Source organism: Dromiciops gliroides, chromosome 3, assembly GCF_019393635.1.
Source record: "Dromiciops gliroides isolate mDroGli1 chromosome 3, mDroGli1.pri, whole genome shotgun sequence".
In the NCBI taxonomy this organism is placed as follows: Eukaryota; Metazoa; Chordata; class Mammalia; order Microbiotheria; family Microbiotheriidae; genus Dromiciops; species Dromiciops gliroides.
The window spans coordinates 37256984-37275331 of record NC_057863.1 but is presented as its reverse complement, the minus strand read 5'-3'; the positions used below and the strand labels follow the sequence as shown (position 1 = coordinate 37275331).

Genomic DNA, 18348 nt, shown 5'->3' with positions numbered 1-18348 from the left:
TCCATAGGAAAAAAACCCTTTTTTTCTGATTCAAAATGAAAAATTATAGCTCCAGTTCAAAGAACACTGGATTTAGATTTGGGAAACCTGAGTATGAATCTTGTTTGAAACACAGATTTTGACCCTGACAGGTCACCTGACTTTTCCTCTTATGGAAAAGGGAAATAACAGTACTGCATTACCTTGCCATAGAGATGTTTGGAGGAAAGCCACTCTATAAAGGTTTGTTTTTGTCACCCTATTAGAAGTTCCTTCCAATAAAGAAGGGTCTGTGTGTGTGTGTGTGTGTGTGTGTGTGTGTGTGTGTGTGTGTATGTATGTGTGTGAGAGAGAGACAGACACAGAGATAGACAGAGCCAGAGAGAGAGAAAGAGACAGAGAGACAGAGAGAGACAGAGGCAGAGAGACAGAGAGACAGAGAAAGAGAGAGACAGACAGAGAGATACAGAGAAAGACAGAGGGGGTGAGGGAGGGAGACAGAGCGATAGAGTGAGACAGAGAAGGAGAAAGAGAGAGAGAAATATAAATTAAATAATATCCCAAAGATGCCCACTTTTATCTAGAAAGAGGCCAATGGCTACAAACTAATATGGGTACCTTCACTTACTAGGTCTATGTCCTTAAGCAAATATTGACTTTTATAGATCATACTTTTTATATTGTCTAACTTTCCTTGTTGTAAGGAAAGCACTTTATAAACCGTAAAATACCATATATTATATATAATCACTGAGATTACCTCCAATTTGGTTCCAAAGGTTTGTCATGCCAGGGTGGAAGTGGGGATAAGCTCCCACTCTCTATAAAATGCTCCAATAGCATGGGTCTGAAATAGCCTCTGACAACTGAAGCCCAAATCCTGGCCTTCTTGTGGTGGAACTGTTTCCACTAGCAGGAGAAGGGGCGAAGGTGAGTTACTGGTGCCTTAAAACCAGTTGCTTCGGGCAGGTGGGGCTCGTTAGCCTTGGCAGGCAAGCCTCCTAGGGGAAGAAAACCCTGATTTGAAACCTCTGCTGCCTTGTGGCTATACCCATATATGGGAAAGGGTTCAGGAGTTAACCCTAAGGAAAAATCAGGAGTCGGAGTCCCTTAGGTAGTTGGATGTTGGATATCACATGCCTCTGGCAACTCCTGCGGTGGCACTGGTGCCAAACTGTATTGGCTCTACCTCTCTTTTGGATCCACCAATGTCATGGAGAGGGAAAACCTGCTGCATGGGCAACAGTTTGTTTTCCATGTTGATCTGCCCAGGCCAGCACCCTGGAGAGGACACTCCAGCTACTCCTCATGGGGTAGATACAACACAGGATGCGGCAGTTACTGGTTATAAATCACTCAGCAGCTGCGGCTCCCGTATTGGACTGCACAGCCACACTGTGGCCTGTGGCTCTTCAAGGCGCTGATCCATGGTGGTCCGCGACTGGTGGAAGCCTACTACCTCCAATTTATCCCATGTATGTAATTATGTGTATATAAATATAAATATGTATGTGTATGAGTGCATATATACACAAATATAGGTATGTACATATATGCACATTTATTACATGAATAGCTATATCAGTTTTGGGAATGTGTTTTCTCCCATATTAGAATGTGAGCTTTGTGAGGGCAGGACTGTTTTTTTTTGCTTTTCTTTTTTAGCTCTAGCCCTTAGCTCAGTGCTTGGCACCCAAAAGGAACTCATTAATAAATGTTTGATGGCTGGCTTATTGACGATGTGAGGTTCAGCCTGGAATTTCAAGCCTTCCCTAATCTGATTCCCACGTACTTTTCCTTTCTTATTTCATGAGACTTCCCTCTAATTTCGTCATTCAGGCTTGCCAGAGTTGTATGCAACATTCCTTTTCCTTCTTTTATACCATTGGAAAGTAGGGTCTGGAAGTGCCAGCCCCATACTTCTGCCTTGTGGAATCAGTCCTTCACTGCCTTCAAAAACACAGCTCAGAGGGTCAAGTAGGTGATACAGTGGGTATAGTACCAGCTCTGGAGTCAGGAGGACCTGAATTCAAATCTGACCTCAGATACTTACTAGCTGTGTGACCATGCACAAGTCACTTAACCCAAATTGCTTCCCGCCCCACAAAATGCAAAAAAAAAAAAAAAAACCCAATCAATCAATCAAAAACAACCAACACACACACACACACACACACACACACACACATACAGAGCTCAGGTTGTATCTCATAAATGTGGTCTTTCTGGATCTTCCTGCTTGTCAGCCCTTTCTATTTTGAAATTACTTTGTATTTCTTTGCATATACATTGTATTTGTTTGCATGTGAATGAGTAGAATGAAAACTCCTAGAAGGCAGGGATTATTTTATTTCATCTTTCTATTTCTAGAGACAAATCATAGAACCCTTCACATAAATATATGCTTGATAAACGTTCTTTTTGCAGTTGTTGAATTGAAGGAGCCTGATCTTTGCTATAAAAGGCTGTCAGACAGGAGTCATGGTCACAGTGTTGTCCAACCAATGATGTTTCTAATGTTCCCCATTTTTACAAACGTGGAAAAATCTTTCCCTGGGTGTGAGTGGCTCTATACCAGCATGTGGCTATGCAATTAATTCTTTTATTCATTCCTTCCTTTGTTTGCAGAAATAACATTTTGCAATAGTCTGTCAAAATTGAGGAAAGATCATTTTGATTATTAACTTCTGTTTTAAAAAGGAATCTTCCCTTGACAGTCTCACTTTGGGTAATGAGGGGCTCATGAGCACTACAAAGAAACTAATAGTAGAAGGTGTATCTTTAGAAATGATGATATTAGTTGTACATAATAAGACAAACCTCTCTAGGCAAGGAAAAATATATAAGTAGTCACTAAGATCTCTCTTTGAGTTTAATTATACATCTATGAATAAAAAACCACAACATTACAGGTCCCCCCCCACACTTAAATACCAAGGGGGTAAGTTTCGATAGCCTAGAATTTCCCTTGAATATCTCCAACTAATATTCATTATTACAAACAACAAGCTGAGCATTCTTAATGAGTATTTATTTGTTTTGGCTAGTGTAGCATGTCATGAAAACATACAAGGCAACTTTGAATGCCAATACGTGACATCTGGTAATAATAATTTGGTGTAGCAGGTGAACAAAGATAGCAAAAATAATCAGCAAAGCTACACAGGCACACTATATGCACACACGTGATCAATCACACATTCATGGAGATAAAGATAAGATGGTGATTTTGCTGGAATAGGAAACTCCCAAGTGAGGAAATGCCCCCTAACAATGCAGACCCAAAGAGTAGGGAAAAGTTAAGTGATTATATGTGTGTGAATGATATAACATAGATATAAACAAATATTTATATCTATTTAGATGTATATTGATAGTTAAATATGCCTCTGCATATATACATATATTAGTATATTTATATATTTATTGGAGGTAATTTTAGGTGATTTCGTGGATAGAGCTCTCTGGGCCTGGAGTCAAAAAGATCTGTGTCCAAATCTGGCGTCAGACATTTACTAGCTGTGTTACCCTGGGCAAGTCACTTAACCTCTGTTTGCCTTAATCCACTGGAGAAGGAAATGGCAAACCACTCCAGTATCTTCCTCAAGAAAAACATATAGACAGAATTTGTGTCCTATGGTCCATAGCATCACAAAGATTCTGACATGACTGACAATGTATTTACACACACACACACACACACACACACACACACACACACACACACACACACACACACACACATTGGTGGTAACATAATAGGATGAGGGAGAACCTGGAGCCTGAGTATAGTTAGGAAGGCAATAAGAGAGTAGAGAATTCATGAGGATTTAAATTAGAGCAGGGACAAGGAGAATGCTAAGAAGGGGATAGATGCAGGAGAGATTGCTAAATTCAAATGATTGTTTCCATTCAATAAACATTTATTAAACACCATGATATGCTAGATACTGTGATATGGTATATATGTCTATCACAATATATGTCTCTATATATGCTTATGTATATATACATTATATATATACATGAATGTGTATGTGTATATATGTATATATATACATACACACACATATATAAAAACCACAGCCTCTGAATTAAGCAATTTTATTAAATTTGTTTCACTAGAGATATATGAAAACATTTTTCATGATCTCAGTTACAAAGCCATTTGAGAGGGGCAGCTAGATGGCACAGTGGATAAAGCACCAGCCCTGGATTCAGGACTTGAGTTCAAATCTAACCTCAGACACTTGACACTTACTAGCTGTGTGACCCTGGGCAAGTCACTTAACCCTCACTGCCCCACCCCACCCCCAAAATAAAAAAAAAAACAAAGCCACTTAAGAAGCAAAATCAAACCTATTCATTCACATTGTCAGTTGTACCTCGGTTTCCTGGACACATAGTAGAGAAGTGCACCAGAAATCTATCAGCCTTGTGAATACAATTGGCCTTTGCAACCAAAAAAAACTGAACTATTTGGTATTTTCCCTTTTTTCTAGCTTCAGAAAGCAGCAGAGTCAGAGTTCTGTTTTTCAAAGCCAGATGTGGCATCCCAGGAGAGATCATCCTATTCGGTATTTTAGTCTACCGTCGGTTTTACTTTTCATTAATATAAATGCAATTAAAAAAAAATGTAATTACTAAACTCTGATCTTTTCAATGGCAGTACACCTAGCAAACCAAACTATGTTTTAATAGTAAACTTTATTAATGTAAAAATATGGTTGAAGAGTTTATGTTTCCTGGCTCATTCATAAGTGGAATGTTTTCAATGGAATTTAGCCTTCTACATGATTATAGATAATTAATGCAAAATGTTGAGTGGCAGAAGTGAAGGTTACAGAATATCAGACTTGGAAGGGATTTCTGAGTTCAACCCATACCTGCATGAGAATCGTCCCCAACAACATCCCCCAACAAGTGGTCATCTAGAATTTCTTTGAAGAAATCCAGTGGAGGATGGGGTGTTAGGGAATGAGTAACTCCAGAGCCAACCCTATTCTACTTTGGGAGGGCTCAGTGTTAGGGAATTCTTTATAGCAATTCTACACTTCTCTTTTCAGTTCCCACTCATTGATTCTAAGTTCTTCCTTTGGGCCAAGCTGAACAAACTCAATCCTCCTTCTATGTGATAGGTCTTCCAGTACTTGAGTATTGAGAGCATCCTCTTCATCCCAAAACCCCTACCCAGACTATTTTAGGAGAACTGTGATTGTTCTTTATGCAGTAGAAGTTCCTTTACATTCAGTACAACATCTGAGTTTAATGGAAACTTATAATATTTTAAACGTTTAAATGTTTTTCATTATTAAAGACTCTCATTGTGCAATATGAGGCCATGTAGTCACAAAATTCTGAATTCTAGATGAATTAAAATATGTAGAAATAAAGGAAGGGAAGTAAGTCACCAATGATCTTTTAATTGCCATATCCAATGGCCTTTTTTAGGTCCTCATTCTTAAACCCTCTGAAGCCTTTGACACTGTTGATGACCCTTTTCTTCTTGATATTCTCCTCTCTCTTTGTTTTAGGGATGTTGCTCTCTCCTGGTTCTCCTACGTATCTGAGTACTCCTCTGCCTCCTTTGCTAGATCTTCAACTAGGTCTTGCCCAATATCAGTGAGAGCCCATTGGACTCTGTGCTGGGATATCTTCTCGCTCTATACTACTTCACTTGGTGATCTCATAAGCTCCCATTAATTTAAATACCATCTCTAGATTGATGATTCTCAAACCTATTTAAATCCAGCCTTAATCTCTCTGCTGATTTCCAGTCTTCCACCTCCAACTTCCTATTGGACATCTTGAACTGGATTTTAGTAGACATTATCTTTCCCCCCAAACCCTCTCTTTCTAAATTTTTATTACCATGGAAGGCAATACCATCATTCTGACACCCCAGCTTCAAAACCTGTTTCATTCTCAACTCTTCACTACTTCTCGACCCTGCCCCCATATTTAATCTGTTGCCAAGACCTGTGGATTTCACCTTTGCAACATATCTCATATATACCCCCTTCTCTTTGATTTTGTCACCACTCTGGCACAGTCCTCATCACCTCACGCCTGCATTATTGCAATGTCCTGCTAGTGGGCCTGCCTGCCATAAATTTCTTGCCACTCTAGTCCATGCTTCATTCAGCCACCAAAGTGATTGTCCTAAAGTGTTGGTCCAATCATGTCACTCCTCCTCCCCACCCTCAACAAACTCCAGTAGCTCCCTATAACCACTAGGATAGAATATAAAATCCTCTTTTTCAAGGCCTTTAACAATTCCACACCCCTTCCTTTCCATCATGTTTACAATTTATGTATTCCCCAAGTACTCCTAAAAGCAGTGACATTGGAGTCCTGGACATTTCACAAACTGGACCCTCTTGGCTCCAGGTATTTGCCCTGGTTATCTCCTAGTCCAGAACTCTTTAGTCCTCATCTCTGGCCACCTGGTACCCTGACTTCCTTCAAGTCCCAGCTAAAATTCTCCCTTAAGTAGGAAGCCTTCTCTATTTCCCCTTAATTCTAGCACCTTCCCTCCAGTCATTATTTCCTACTAATCTTGCACATAGTTTGTATATATTTCTTTGATTGTTGCGCTCCTTGATGACAGGGACCATCATTTGCCTTTCTTTTTATCCTCAGTGCTTAGCCTGGTGCATAGCAGGTTCTTATTGTGTATTGTTTGACTGACTGACTTTATGGTAGAAAGATTACTGGCCAAAGTGAGAGACCAGAGACTAGGTTGCTGACGACGATTTTCTTTGTTCTTTCTGTCCCTCAGTCTACTTCTTCTATATGTAAAATTGGGATAATAGTGATGATAATACTAACAACTGCAGTGATAAAGACGCCTTCTGAAACTCTCTTCAAAAGAACAGTATGGGGGGCAGCTAGATGGCGCAGTGGATAGAGCACCAGCCCTGGATTCAGGAGTACCTGAGTTCAAATCTGGCCTCAGACACTTAACACTTACTAGCTGTGTGACCCTGGGCAAGTCACTTAACCCCAATTGCCTTACTAAAAAAAAAAAAAGAACAATATGAAGCTTAGTTTTCTTTAAAAAGAGAAATAAAAAGGAAATAAAGTGAGGTCATGGAGGGAAATTTGGGATAGAATGAGGCTCTTCATTGGTTTCCATGATCATCTTTATATAAATTAGCTTTTACCTCATCCTACATATTAATATACAGTGGTATATACACACACACCACTACAAATCAATATACGTGTATATTACATATATAACAATATGGGAATATATCATATATAATAATATGTATATGATGCATGTACAATACATATGTGTATATATATATTACACATATACAAAGGATGCATATATTGTATATACATATATGTGTATACATACACATGTATTTGGATGGAAATATTTTGAAATCTAGAAGAGAAATATTGAAAATTCAGTATTTATTTACTGCCAGATTAATTTTCTAAGAACACAGCTCTGATCACAGCCATCTTCTAATACCAAACTATAAATGGCTCTCAATTATCTTAATTAATTAATTAAGAGGATGAATGTAAGATCAATGTGAAAAGGTAGGTAGGACACAGAATGTGAAAAAGGGAACATCCGTCCTTGGCTTTAAGAACCCCCAAGGAGGGAGGAGAGGCCTCTCTCAAGATAGCTCAATGCACTTTTTACCGCCTCTAATTGTTAGAAAGTTTTCCTTCTACTGAGTCAAAATCTACCTTGTTCTGCCATCCAGGGACAAGCAGAATAAGTCCAGGTCCTCATAAATTTGACAGCCTGTCAAATAACTGAAGACAGGTCTCTTACCCCTCCTTCTCCTCCCACACCCAAGTCTTCTCCAGCCCAAGAAAAGATAAGTTACTTGGACAAATCCTCTTTGGAGTCTTCCTAAATTCACTACTCACAGTGCTACCTGTTTTAATCATGGGTGTCAGGGTCCAGGGGTTAGTATTCCAACTAGTATTTTGTTTATTTATCTCCAATAAATGACCTGGGTCATTTTCTATCATGTCAAGAAGGAACAATTAATTGTTCTTTGCAAGAAAATGTAGGTAGAGAGGATGAGAATAACACTTTCCAAATAGATGCAGCTTTTGTTGTCCTTCTGCAGCTTTGTACTATAGCTGCCCATTGTCACTGGTACAGTGATGAATTACACCTTTTGGCATCTAAACAGAACCTCATTTGTTATGTTCTTTGGGTTCTATGCATTACATCAAAAAGACAAATGCCAGGATAAATTCAAACCTTTAAAAGCAAAACAAAACAAAATTCCTACTACAAGAAGAAAATTCAGCACCAGAAGAAACAAACAATCAAACAAACACTTAGGCACAAGACTAGGTGAATAAGGTCCACAGACTGTGATTTGGGTTCAAATAGCTTACTCAAAGGGCCTCCTCCTACCAAGGACAGGCTCAAAAGACAAAAGGGATGCACAAGGCCACAAGAGGATTGTTTTGTTTTGTTTTCTCACCACAAGAGAGAGTTCTTTCTGGAGAGAGGTGGGAAATGATTGATATAAAGACAAAAAAGCATCGATAAAATATATTTTATGTACAAAATAAAATGTCCAAGTTACATAAATATTAGAGGCCTCTAACATATCTTCTTTGTAGGAGTATATTAAATATCCCCAGCTAGAAAAGGGAAGGTTTATTTAAAATTTTGCCAATTAGTCAAATCTGTCTTCAGAATAAGGAGACAATGGCCAATGATTCAAGATAATGGACATATGCATAGAGGGAAGATAATTAATATCGACAAGTTATATAATCTTGGACAAGTCATTTCCCACACTTCAGCCTTAGTTTCCTTATCTACAAAATGAAGAATTTAGAACAGATGGCATATCAGGTCTCTTCTGGGTCTAAAAGGCTGTGTTTTGTATGACATGTGATTTCCCTTGCAGAAATAAGTTTATCTTTCAAAAACTATTTTAACCATCCAGATGGGTCAGACAAACAGACATAAAAATATATGTCCACACTCCTAGGCACCATCGCTACCACAAAACAAAATAAAGGTTAAAATGGTCTGGATAAAAAACTGACCATCTTTCCTCACCCTTACCTTAGCAATGGTTTCATGGAGGTTGAAGAAAGGATCCAATTCTTCAATTTCTGCAGCCTGGACAGGAAAAAGAGCCTCAGAGAGAAAGCTCGGACCCTGTGACAAATCAGAGGAGAAGCCTTTAAGACTCTTCATTGATTTTGTTCTTCAAGTGTGTATTGGATTTCCTTTAAAATTTCAAAAGGACTCTTAAGTATTTTAAGACTTTTTTTGCTGATTTTAGAACTTCATTTTACTTATCTAATTATCCCATTAAAATTACCTTCCAAAGGAAAAAAAAAACCACGATCCCTTTTGGAGAATTCTTGATGTTATTACAGTAAATTGTTGGCCAAGAAGTAAGTTTGACACACCTTTTTCTTGGCTAGGCAATCATTCTTGACAGTTTCCCTTTTTCCAAGTAAAGATGTGGGTGCAGTGTCTGCTACCTTTGGTACAAAGGCAACAGCCAAGCTTTCATGTCTCCTAAATCTATAATGTATTAGGTTATAATGAATGAAAAACCAAGAATGGGTATGATTGGCTGGTTATAAAAATGGTGGCTAGACACAAAATACCTAGGTGAAAGAAAGAATTAAATTAAATTCTGGATATTGTCAAAGTAAACTTGATATAAGAAGTAAAAAAAAAAAGGTTAGGAAAGTGGAGTGTTTTATTTTTATTCTGGGTCAGCAAATGAGTTGGTATGTTGCTGCCCAAAGGAACCACACCACAGCAGGTCAACCATGAATATTAAGATGGAAAAAATGGATTAGTGAAAGAACAAATAAATTATTTTACACTTAATGAGATGGCCCAAGAATCAAAGTATCCCTATGGACTGAATAAGAAAAAAACCCAACAACAAACAGAAATAAACTCCAAGTTGTAGATTGCAACTCTCAGCATCCCAGGGAATTATTATTGTTGAACAGTAATCAATGATGACTGCCTTTTTAAGGATCCATTTTTCTCAGTAACGATCACATACCATTAGAGCTAGAAAAGATATTGTAGAGGTTTTATCTAATCCTCTTACTTTATAGATGATAATATGAGTAGAGAGATTAAGGTCACATAGCCAGTTCCTGGAAGAGCCAAGACTTGACAATCTGCTTTAGTAAATAGATGACTCATTTTTTTAAAAAGTAGTAGCATGCATTTCAATGTGATCATTAATGGAATTAAATGTTTTTAAAAGTTTTTTCTCAGAAAAATAAAAAGCTAAGCAAGATGAACGTGGCATATAATCTTCCCCCATTAAGTGAGTGGTCTCCTCATCTATACATTGGACATTACAGTACCTGTCCTATTTCTTGTCACAAGATGGCTAGAAGTAGTAAATCTAGGGAGGACAGCTAGATGGCACAGTGGATAAAGCAACCCTCCTGGATTCAGGAGGACCTGAGTTCTGGCCTCGGGCACTTGACTCTTATTAGTTGCGTGAGCCTGGGCAAGTAACTTAACCCTCATTGCCCCACAAAACAAACAAACAAACAACCCAAACAAAAAAAAAAGTAGTATATCTATGTGAAAATGATATCTAAACTCAAGGAGCTATACAGAATGTCATAGAAACCAGTAGATTTAAAAGTCCTTGAAGGCAGGGACTGCCTTCGTTTTCTTCTTTATATGCCTAGCACCAAACACAGTGCCTGCTCAACAGCAAGTACTTAACCATTGCTTATTAAGTTGAACTAAAAAAAAAAAAGAATTATCATCATTCTTTTTTATTCTTTTTCTTTTTTTTTTTTTTTTGAGGCAATTGGGGTTAAGTGACTTGCCCGGGGTCACACAGCTAGTAAGTGTTATGTGTCTGAGGCTGGATCTGAACTCAGGTCCTCCTGACTCCAGGGCCAGTGCTCTATCCACTGTGCCACCCAGCTGCCCCAATTATCATCATTCTTAACCTTGAGCAGTAGGATCATGGACCTTGAGATTTTAAAAGCACCTTTGAAGAGATCTAGCTCAATCCTCCAACCCTGAATGAAAAAGAAACTAAAGCTCAGAGAGCCTAACCTAGATTCCCACAGAGAAATGAAAATCTGAGATTTAAACCCTGGTTTTATATAATAGTGTATAAAAAACAGGCCTCAAAGTCAGGAAGAGTTGAGTTCAAATCCCACATTTGAAATATATTGTCCGTGTGATTCTAGAAAAACCACTGATCCTCTCAGTGTTCTAGGTCTCTCTCTAAGACTTTGAGTTGGTCCTACCAATTCATCAGTTTCATCATTCAGAGGTTCCATTGTACCAATGAAATGCCAAGTCTAAGACCTATTCTCATATTTATCTTCTAATAAGAAAATGAATTTTATAGACACATATACATATCTACATACTGACCTACCTACAAACATACATACATACATACATATCCCCTTACAGTTTGCTTAAATTCCCTTTAAATTCACTTAAATTTTCAAAATTCAAAAATCAAAACCAGGTCCAATCCTGAAGGGCTTACTGAATACTATGGAAAGGTTATTTCCTTATCTTCAGCCATCATCCTTCTGGGAATATGTTGGTTGCCGTATCACATTTGCTTCTTTAGCAAAGCTCGACATTGCTGACTCTTTCATTTACTACCCACACTTGCTTATCTAAGTCATTTTGGTGCTATTAACTTTGATCTTCCTGTTATCCATGTCCTGTGAGAGCACAGCACTGCTGAGACAGCTTAGTACCTTATTCCTGGTCTATGTTCAGGAAAGATTTCAATCTGAGTTCACCTCCAACACTTACTAGGGGTATAACCTTGACCCATCAATCAATCAGCATTTTATTTTATTTTCAACAAGTATTTAAAAAAATAACTCTAACAATGTTCATTGTTATTAAATCAGCAATGTAGGGGCAGCTAGGTGGTGCAGTGGATAGAGATCTGGCCCTGTATTCAGGAGGACCTGAGTTCAAATCTGGCCTCAAAGACCCTTGACACTTACTAGCTGTGTGACCCTGAGCAAGTCACTTAACCCCAATTGCCTCACCAAAAAAATCAGCAATGTATATAGAAAAAGGGATAAGAATAAGTAAAATGGAATAAAATTGAATCTATGAAAGATTAAGCTTCATCTCAAAGAGGAGATATAAGATGGCACCTCTCCATTTCTACAAGGGAGAGGGGGGCTTTGTGAATATAACACTACTTATACTGGCAGACTTTTTTGATTTATTGGTTACTTTCATGGAACTTTTATTTTTTTCTTGTCATAAGTGATAACTCTCTTGGAGGGATGGGGCAATGATACACTGAAGGAACATAAAAATAGGTAACAATAAAACTTCTAGCTTATAAAAACTAGAGGGCATCAGTATTTTTTTAAATATAGAGTGGTTAATTCTATTCTTTTCCATGTTCATATCCATTCTATCATTCAATCTTATCAAGAACAAGTGAGGACACTGAGGCTTATTGAGCTTATCTATTTTCTTCAAGGTCATATAGTTCCACTGCCAACCTCATTAGGATGTTATAAAGACAATCCCTTAAAAATCTGAAATATACTTCATAGATATTAATTATCATTGTTATTTTTCATCTCCAAAGTCACACAACTGGTTGCTCAACTGTAGGTTTCCTAATTTCCTATTAGCTCTTTCCCTTCTACCTAGCTAGTAAAGAGAAAGACTGAGTGACTGAGTTATACTTTCAACTGCTGCTTTCCTAGTGGATCCTAGTGGATCTCCTACTCATGGACCAGAAATTAGCTGTTGATTCTCAGTCAGTTTTCTGTGGAAACTTTGGTATGATGGATGTCAGAAGGGGGAGCACATTCATACTTTAAGCCTTTTTCTGCCATGGTTGAGTCTCTTTAGCAATCATCTCCAATGAAGAGACGCAGGGAATGTTTTCAGGGTGGAGCTGTGTGTTCTCCTGTCCTCTTCTCTCCTGTCCATCTACACATATGTTCCTTTTATAAACACCCTTCTTTGGAATCTACTGAAATGTAAATACGTGTGGGTTGCTCCCTGTTTGTTTCCCATTTTAGTGATGCTATTTATCTATCTCAGTGGTTTTCACCTGTTTTCTTGAGTGGATGAACGTACACTGAGCCTGGGGTTCTGCATAATCTGTCATGGGAGTTGAAGGATAAATAAGTACCAGATTTCCTTAAGTTGTTTCTCTCCTTTAATTAGACATCAGAACAAAGACTCATCGACTGTTAGATTGGCATCTTGTAAATGCCCTCTTTATAGACAAATAAACTGAGTTCTGTAACAAAAGCCATAGCATTTTAGATTTATCACTGGAAGGCTCCATGGAGGTGAGTGGGTCATTTTTCAGATGATAAAACTGAAACTACTGATAACAGGAAGATCAAAGTTAATAGCACCAAAATGACTTAGATAAGCAAGTTAATATGTCAGAGGCAGGATTTGAACCCAGATGACTAGTGGACCAGTAGGAATGCCCATATAGTCCTCTTGGTTTTTGTTGTTGCTGTTGTGGTGGTGGTGGAAGTGGTGGTGATAACACTGATATTAACAGAATAAGCATGGTTTAGTGGTTAGAAAACTGGCTTCAGAGTCAGGAAGACCTGACATGTAATGTCTCTGAGACCTAGGGCAAATCCCTTAACCTCTCAGTGATCCAGGTAATTCCCTAAGTATATAAGTAGCAGAGCAGTTAGGGCAGGTAGGTATCCCAGTAGATAGACCTGGAGTCAAAAAGACCTGAGCTAAAATCTGGCCTCAGATCCTTACTAGCTGTGTGACCCTGAACAAGTCACTTAACCCTATTAGCCTCAGTTTCCTCCTGGAGAAGAAAATGGCAAACCACTCCAGTATCTTTGCCAACAAAATCCCAAATGACATCACAAAGAGTCAGACATGACTGAGACTGTTCAACAACAAAATAGAACACTTAAGAATCTTCATTGGTGGATGGAGTTTCCTAGCTGGGAACTCCCTACAGCAGTGAAATCTTAGGTTCTGGGGGCATCTAGGTGGCACAGTGGATAAAGCACCGGCCCTGGATTCAGGAAGACTTGAGTTCAAATCCGGCCTCAGACACTTGACACTTACTAGCTGTGTGACCCTGGGCAAGTCACTTAACCCACATTGCCTCACAAAAAAAGAAAGAAATCTTAGGTTCTATCCCTCCTCTCTACTCCCCCTTCACCCCCCAAAAAAAGTTTTTTCTAAAGTACAATGAAGTATACATTTCTACTAAAACTTCAGGTATAGGGGCTGCTAGGTGGCACAGTGGATAAAGCACCGGCCCTGGATTCAGGAGGATCTGAGTTCAAATCCGGTCTCAGACATTTGACACTTACTAGCTGTGTGACCCTGGGCAAGTCACTTAACCCCCATTGCCCTGCAAAAACAAAACAAAACAAAACTTCAGGTAAGAATATTAATGTAATCATTTCTATAGCCATAATACACTTCAAGAATGATTTCACAGTCTCCATTTATCTGTGTTTATTTAGCTGGAAGTGCCTTGCCAAGCCCCATCATCACATTTTGGCAAGAGCTAAGCTGCTAATTCCCTGTCCATGGTTGTGACCATAAGGCCATTAACCAGGGATAAACAAATCATTGGGAGGGGGATAAGGAGGAAAGGCAATATTTGGCCCCTTTTAAGGAAGAACAACAACAACAAAACAATAATAGACCCTGCATGTTTCACTCTATTTGAGACTTAGATGAGCCTTTCAAATAAACTTTAGCTCACTGCCACACTAATTGTTCAAAATCAGTCATTTTTTGCCACTGAAGTCTGTTTATCTCCAACTCTGAGGTTTAAACCTTCTTATCCATTCTTTACCCATTCCATTAAGCTTCACTCTATCACAGACAATTCCTTCCCAATGGTGAGTGCAGCATAACCCTTCCTCCTGAATGTTGTAAAAGCTGTAATCAGAAACTAGAGGCTTAGACAAAAGAAAACTGGGGCTCAGACCCTCTATGCTCACTCAATCTTACCCCGTCCTTACTTCATGTGGAGAAGAGAATCCACACAAAAATTCCATATTTGGAATAAAAATGCACAAAGGTTAGCTGTGGAAGGCAACAGCTTGTCCCTTGTGGGAAGGAGCATGTTAATTATGACCATGACCTTGGAAATAAAACCTCCCTAACTATAACCGGAGCAAGGCCAACTGGAGGCTACGTGTGTATAGTCCAAAAGTAGAACTGCATGTAAAAGAAAGAAAAGGAATGCTTTGAGCCTATTATTTTCCCAATACTGTCATTTTTTGCATTTCATTTTTTAGAGCCCAGAAAAGATATATGATATTCTCTTAGTTGAAAAGATTCAAGGCAGTGCTGTTGCTCATATTGATTTGGCATCTTGAGTTTAGAACTAGCAGGGACCTTGGAAACATCTACTTCAAGTCTCTCATTTTCAAGAAAAGCAAGTCTCAGAGAAGTGATGAGAATTGGCCATGGTCACCTGATTGATTGGGGGCAGAGGTCTGATTTCTGGTTTACCATTCTCCTACTAGACTACACTGTACTATTCTTCCCCAAAGAATGTAAATCTTTGATTGCAGGGGCTGGGTCATTGTTGTCTTTGCCTACCAGAGGGTCTGACTCAGAGTAGGTGTTTAATATAAGCCTGTTGCTTGATTGAATCAGCAACAGTAGCCTCAGAGTTCGCATTGTACAAGCCTTTTTAAGGTTTGTAAAGCATTTTACTTGTACTAATAAGCTTGATCTTCACAATAAATCTTCAAGGTAGGTGTTTTTATTGTCATCATTTGACAGCTGAGGAACTGAGGCAGAAAGAGATTATGTGACTCCCCAAGGGTGACAAAGTTACTATTTGAACTCAGGTCTTCCTTTCTCCAAGTCCACTCTACCACCTGGATTTTGCTTGAATCCCTCAAAGTTCTCTTAAAACAGATTCTTACTTGAAAGGGAGTATGATAGCAAGGAAAGTACACCAAATCTTGAGATAAGACACAGATGCAAACTCCAGCTCTGCTGCTTACTACCTAGGTTACCTTGGGCAAGTCACTTAACATCATTGAACCTCATTTCCTTCACTTGTAAAATGGAAAAAATAATAACAGATGTAGTACCTAACTAACAGGCTTGTTGAGAGTATCAAGTGAGACAATGCACACAAGGGTCTTTTGTCAACTATAAAATGCTATCAAAAAGTCAGTTCTTTGAAATAATTATGGTGTTACAGAGTCCTGGACTTGTAGTCCGCTATGAGCCATGCTTCTAATGTTTACTCTCTATGTAACTCCAGACAGGTCAATTAAAGCTTTCCGAGCCTCATTTGGAGGTAGTACTAAAATCACTTTTTACCCCCCAGGACGGGTGTGAGCAACAGATGAGGTTACATATAGAAAGTCCTTTACAAATAACAGGTATGATGTCAGCTTTATTTTCATTTTTCATTTTATTTTCATTTCATCATTAACCCTAATTTCATTTATAGATGCTATATAGAATGGAATAAGTTGTTGAATTATTGGCACAAATGTTCATTGTTCCTGTTGATTTCTGCTCAATTCTCGTGGCTCTTCAATGGTTGCAAGGCTGCTGGGGTCAGAGTAGGTTGGGGTACCATTGTGGGCAAATATCATCTTTCATGGAGATATAGGATTCTGCCTTACAGCTGATTATTGGGAATGACTTCATATGTTAATTCAAACAACTTGTTAATTTTAAAAGGGATGACTGAAAAACTCTATTGGCATCTTCCAAGTTTCCACAAATAAACTTGTTTTGTTGTGCAAAATAATTTGTTTTGCCTACACTTTTGACTTTAGTTAAACCTTTGGAATGTTAGTGGTCCAGTAGCCTCTTGTAAGGCTTGGGGGAAGCTAAAGATTCTCCCTGAGATTTAAAGAATCCTCTTCCCATGCTCAGTATCTTCCACTAATTCAACAATGAATAAGGAGAGAAATATACCAGAGATTTTTAAGTTTACAAAACATTGTTTACATAGGAATTTTAAGAGTAATAGATTAGGATTCGGGGACCTGGATTCAAACTCCAATTCTGACAACTGCTATCTATGGGACTTTTAGTAGGTCTTCGCACCCTCCCTACTATGTGTCTATTTCCTCATCTCTAAAATGAGTAGACAAGACAACTAGGTCTAGATCTATGGTTCACTTCCTAAAAGGTAGGAAGCAGCAAAATTTTCCTGATAAGCCATAGACCCTGATGAGAACCATTGGAAAGAGCACTGGCTTTAAAATGGGAGTTTCTGGGTTTTGATCCTGGCTCTGTCTTATCATTATCATTAATAATATTAATCTGATTATGAAAGCTAGCATTTATATAACACTTTGTAAAGTTCAAGGTTGACAAAGCACTTTATACATGTAATCTCGTTTGATCTTTTCAGCATCCCTGGGAGCTAAGTATTTTTATCTTCCACATTTTAGAGATAAGGAAATGATGTAACCTTGAAAAAAAAAAAACCCTTTACCTGTCTTAGTCTCAACTTCGTCATCTGCAAAATGGGGACTATAGAATTATAAGTACAGAGTTTTATGATTATAGAATCATAAGTATAGGGATCTTAAAGGTCACACAATCCAATCCCCTCACTTTATCTAGATTCAGCTTGGTAGAGAAGTGAAAAGAGCAGAGGAATTGTCAATCAGGAAGACTTGAGTGCAAATTTTGCCTCAGATAATCCTTAGCTGTGGAACCCTAAAGTCATTTAAATATGTGACGTTTAAAATCTAAATTGTGGTTGCCTTAAATTAGAAGCTTTAGCACCAGTCCTTGGGCATTAAACATTTATTAAAGCATACAGATATTTACAAGGAGTTCAGAAAGTTAAGAAAAAAGCCTATTTAGCCTAGAGTTCCAGCCTGGTCGGGTTCTTCCTCAAGTCCTCTGCCACAAGCTTGCTTCAATCAGGAACTCTCCAGCAAGTTGATTGTGGAAGCTTTTTATAGGTCTGGAACAGAGATGGGGTCCTTACATACTGCTTCAAGCTGATTGGTTGGCATCATCCAAATCCATTGGTTTTGAAGGTGTTCTCAAGGTGTGATTACAATCCAGTTAACTTGAAGTAGGATAATCAGCAGTTAATCACTCTCACTTGATTCAATCAGTCTAGATTAATCTCCAGGTGGGTGTTTGAGTATCTGCTAAATCTTATTATTTCATCACAAATACAATGTGTTTTGGTTAAAAATATAATAATAGCACATATTCATACTGTTGTGAGGATCAAGTTATTATTATTATCATTAATAATAGTGATGATGATAATAATAATAATAATAATAACAGAGAAACTGAGGCAGAGAGAGGTCAGCTGCTTTGCCCAAGGTCAAAAGTAGTAAAGTCAGGATTTAGTCTCAATACCTTCCACCTGTAGGTCCTATAAGGATTTG

General features: G+C 38.3%; 1 protein-coding gene across 1 annotated transcript in view; it reads right to left on the bottom strand.

Annotated features, from left to right (window-relative positions):
• Nucleotides 1-18348, bottom strand: part of NAALADL2 (N-acetylated alpha-linked acidic dipeptidase like 2) — a 1062489-nt gene that overhangs the window by 176889 nt on the left and 867252 nt on the right. The window contains exon 11 of the mRNA XM_043995545.1: nt 9047-9142. Coding sequence (XP_043851480.1) covers nt 9047-9142 — 96 coding nt within the window. The remainder of the gene's footprint in view (nt 1-9046; nt 9143-18348) is intronic.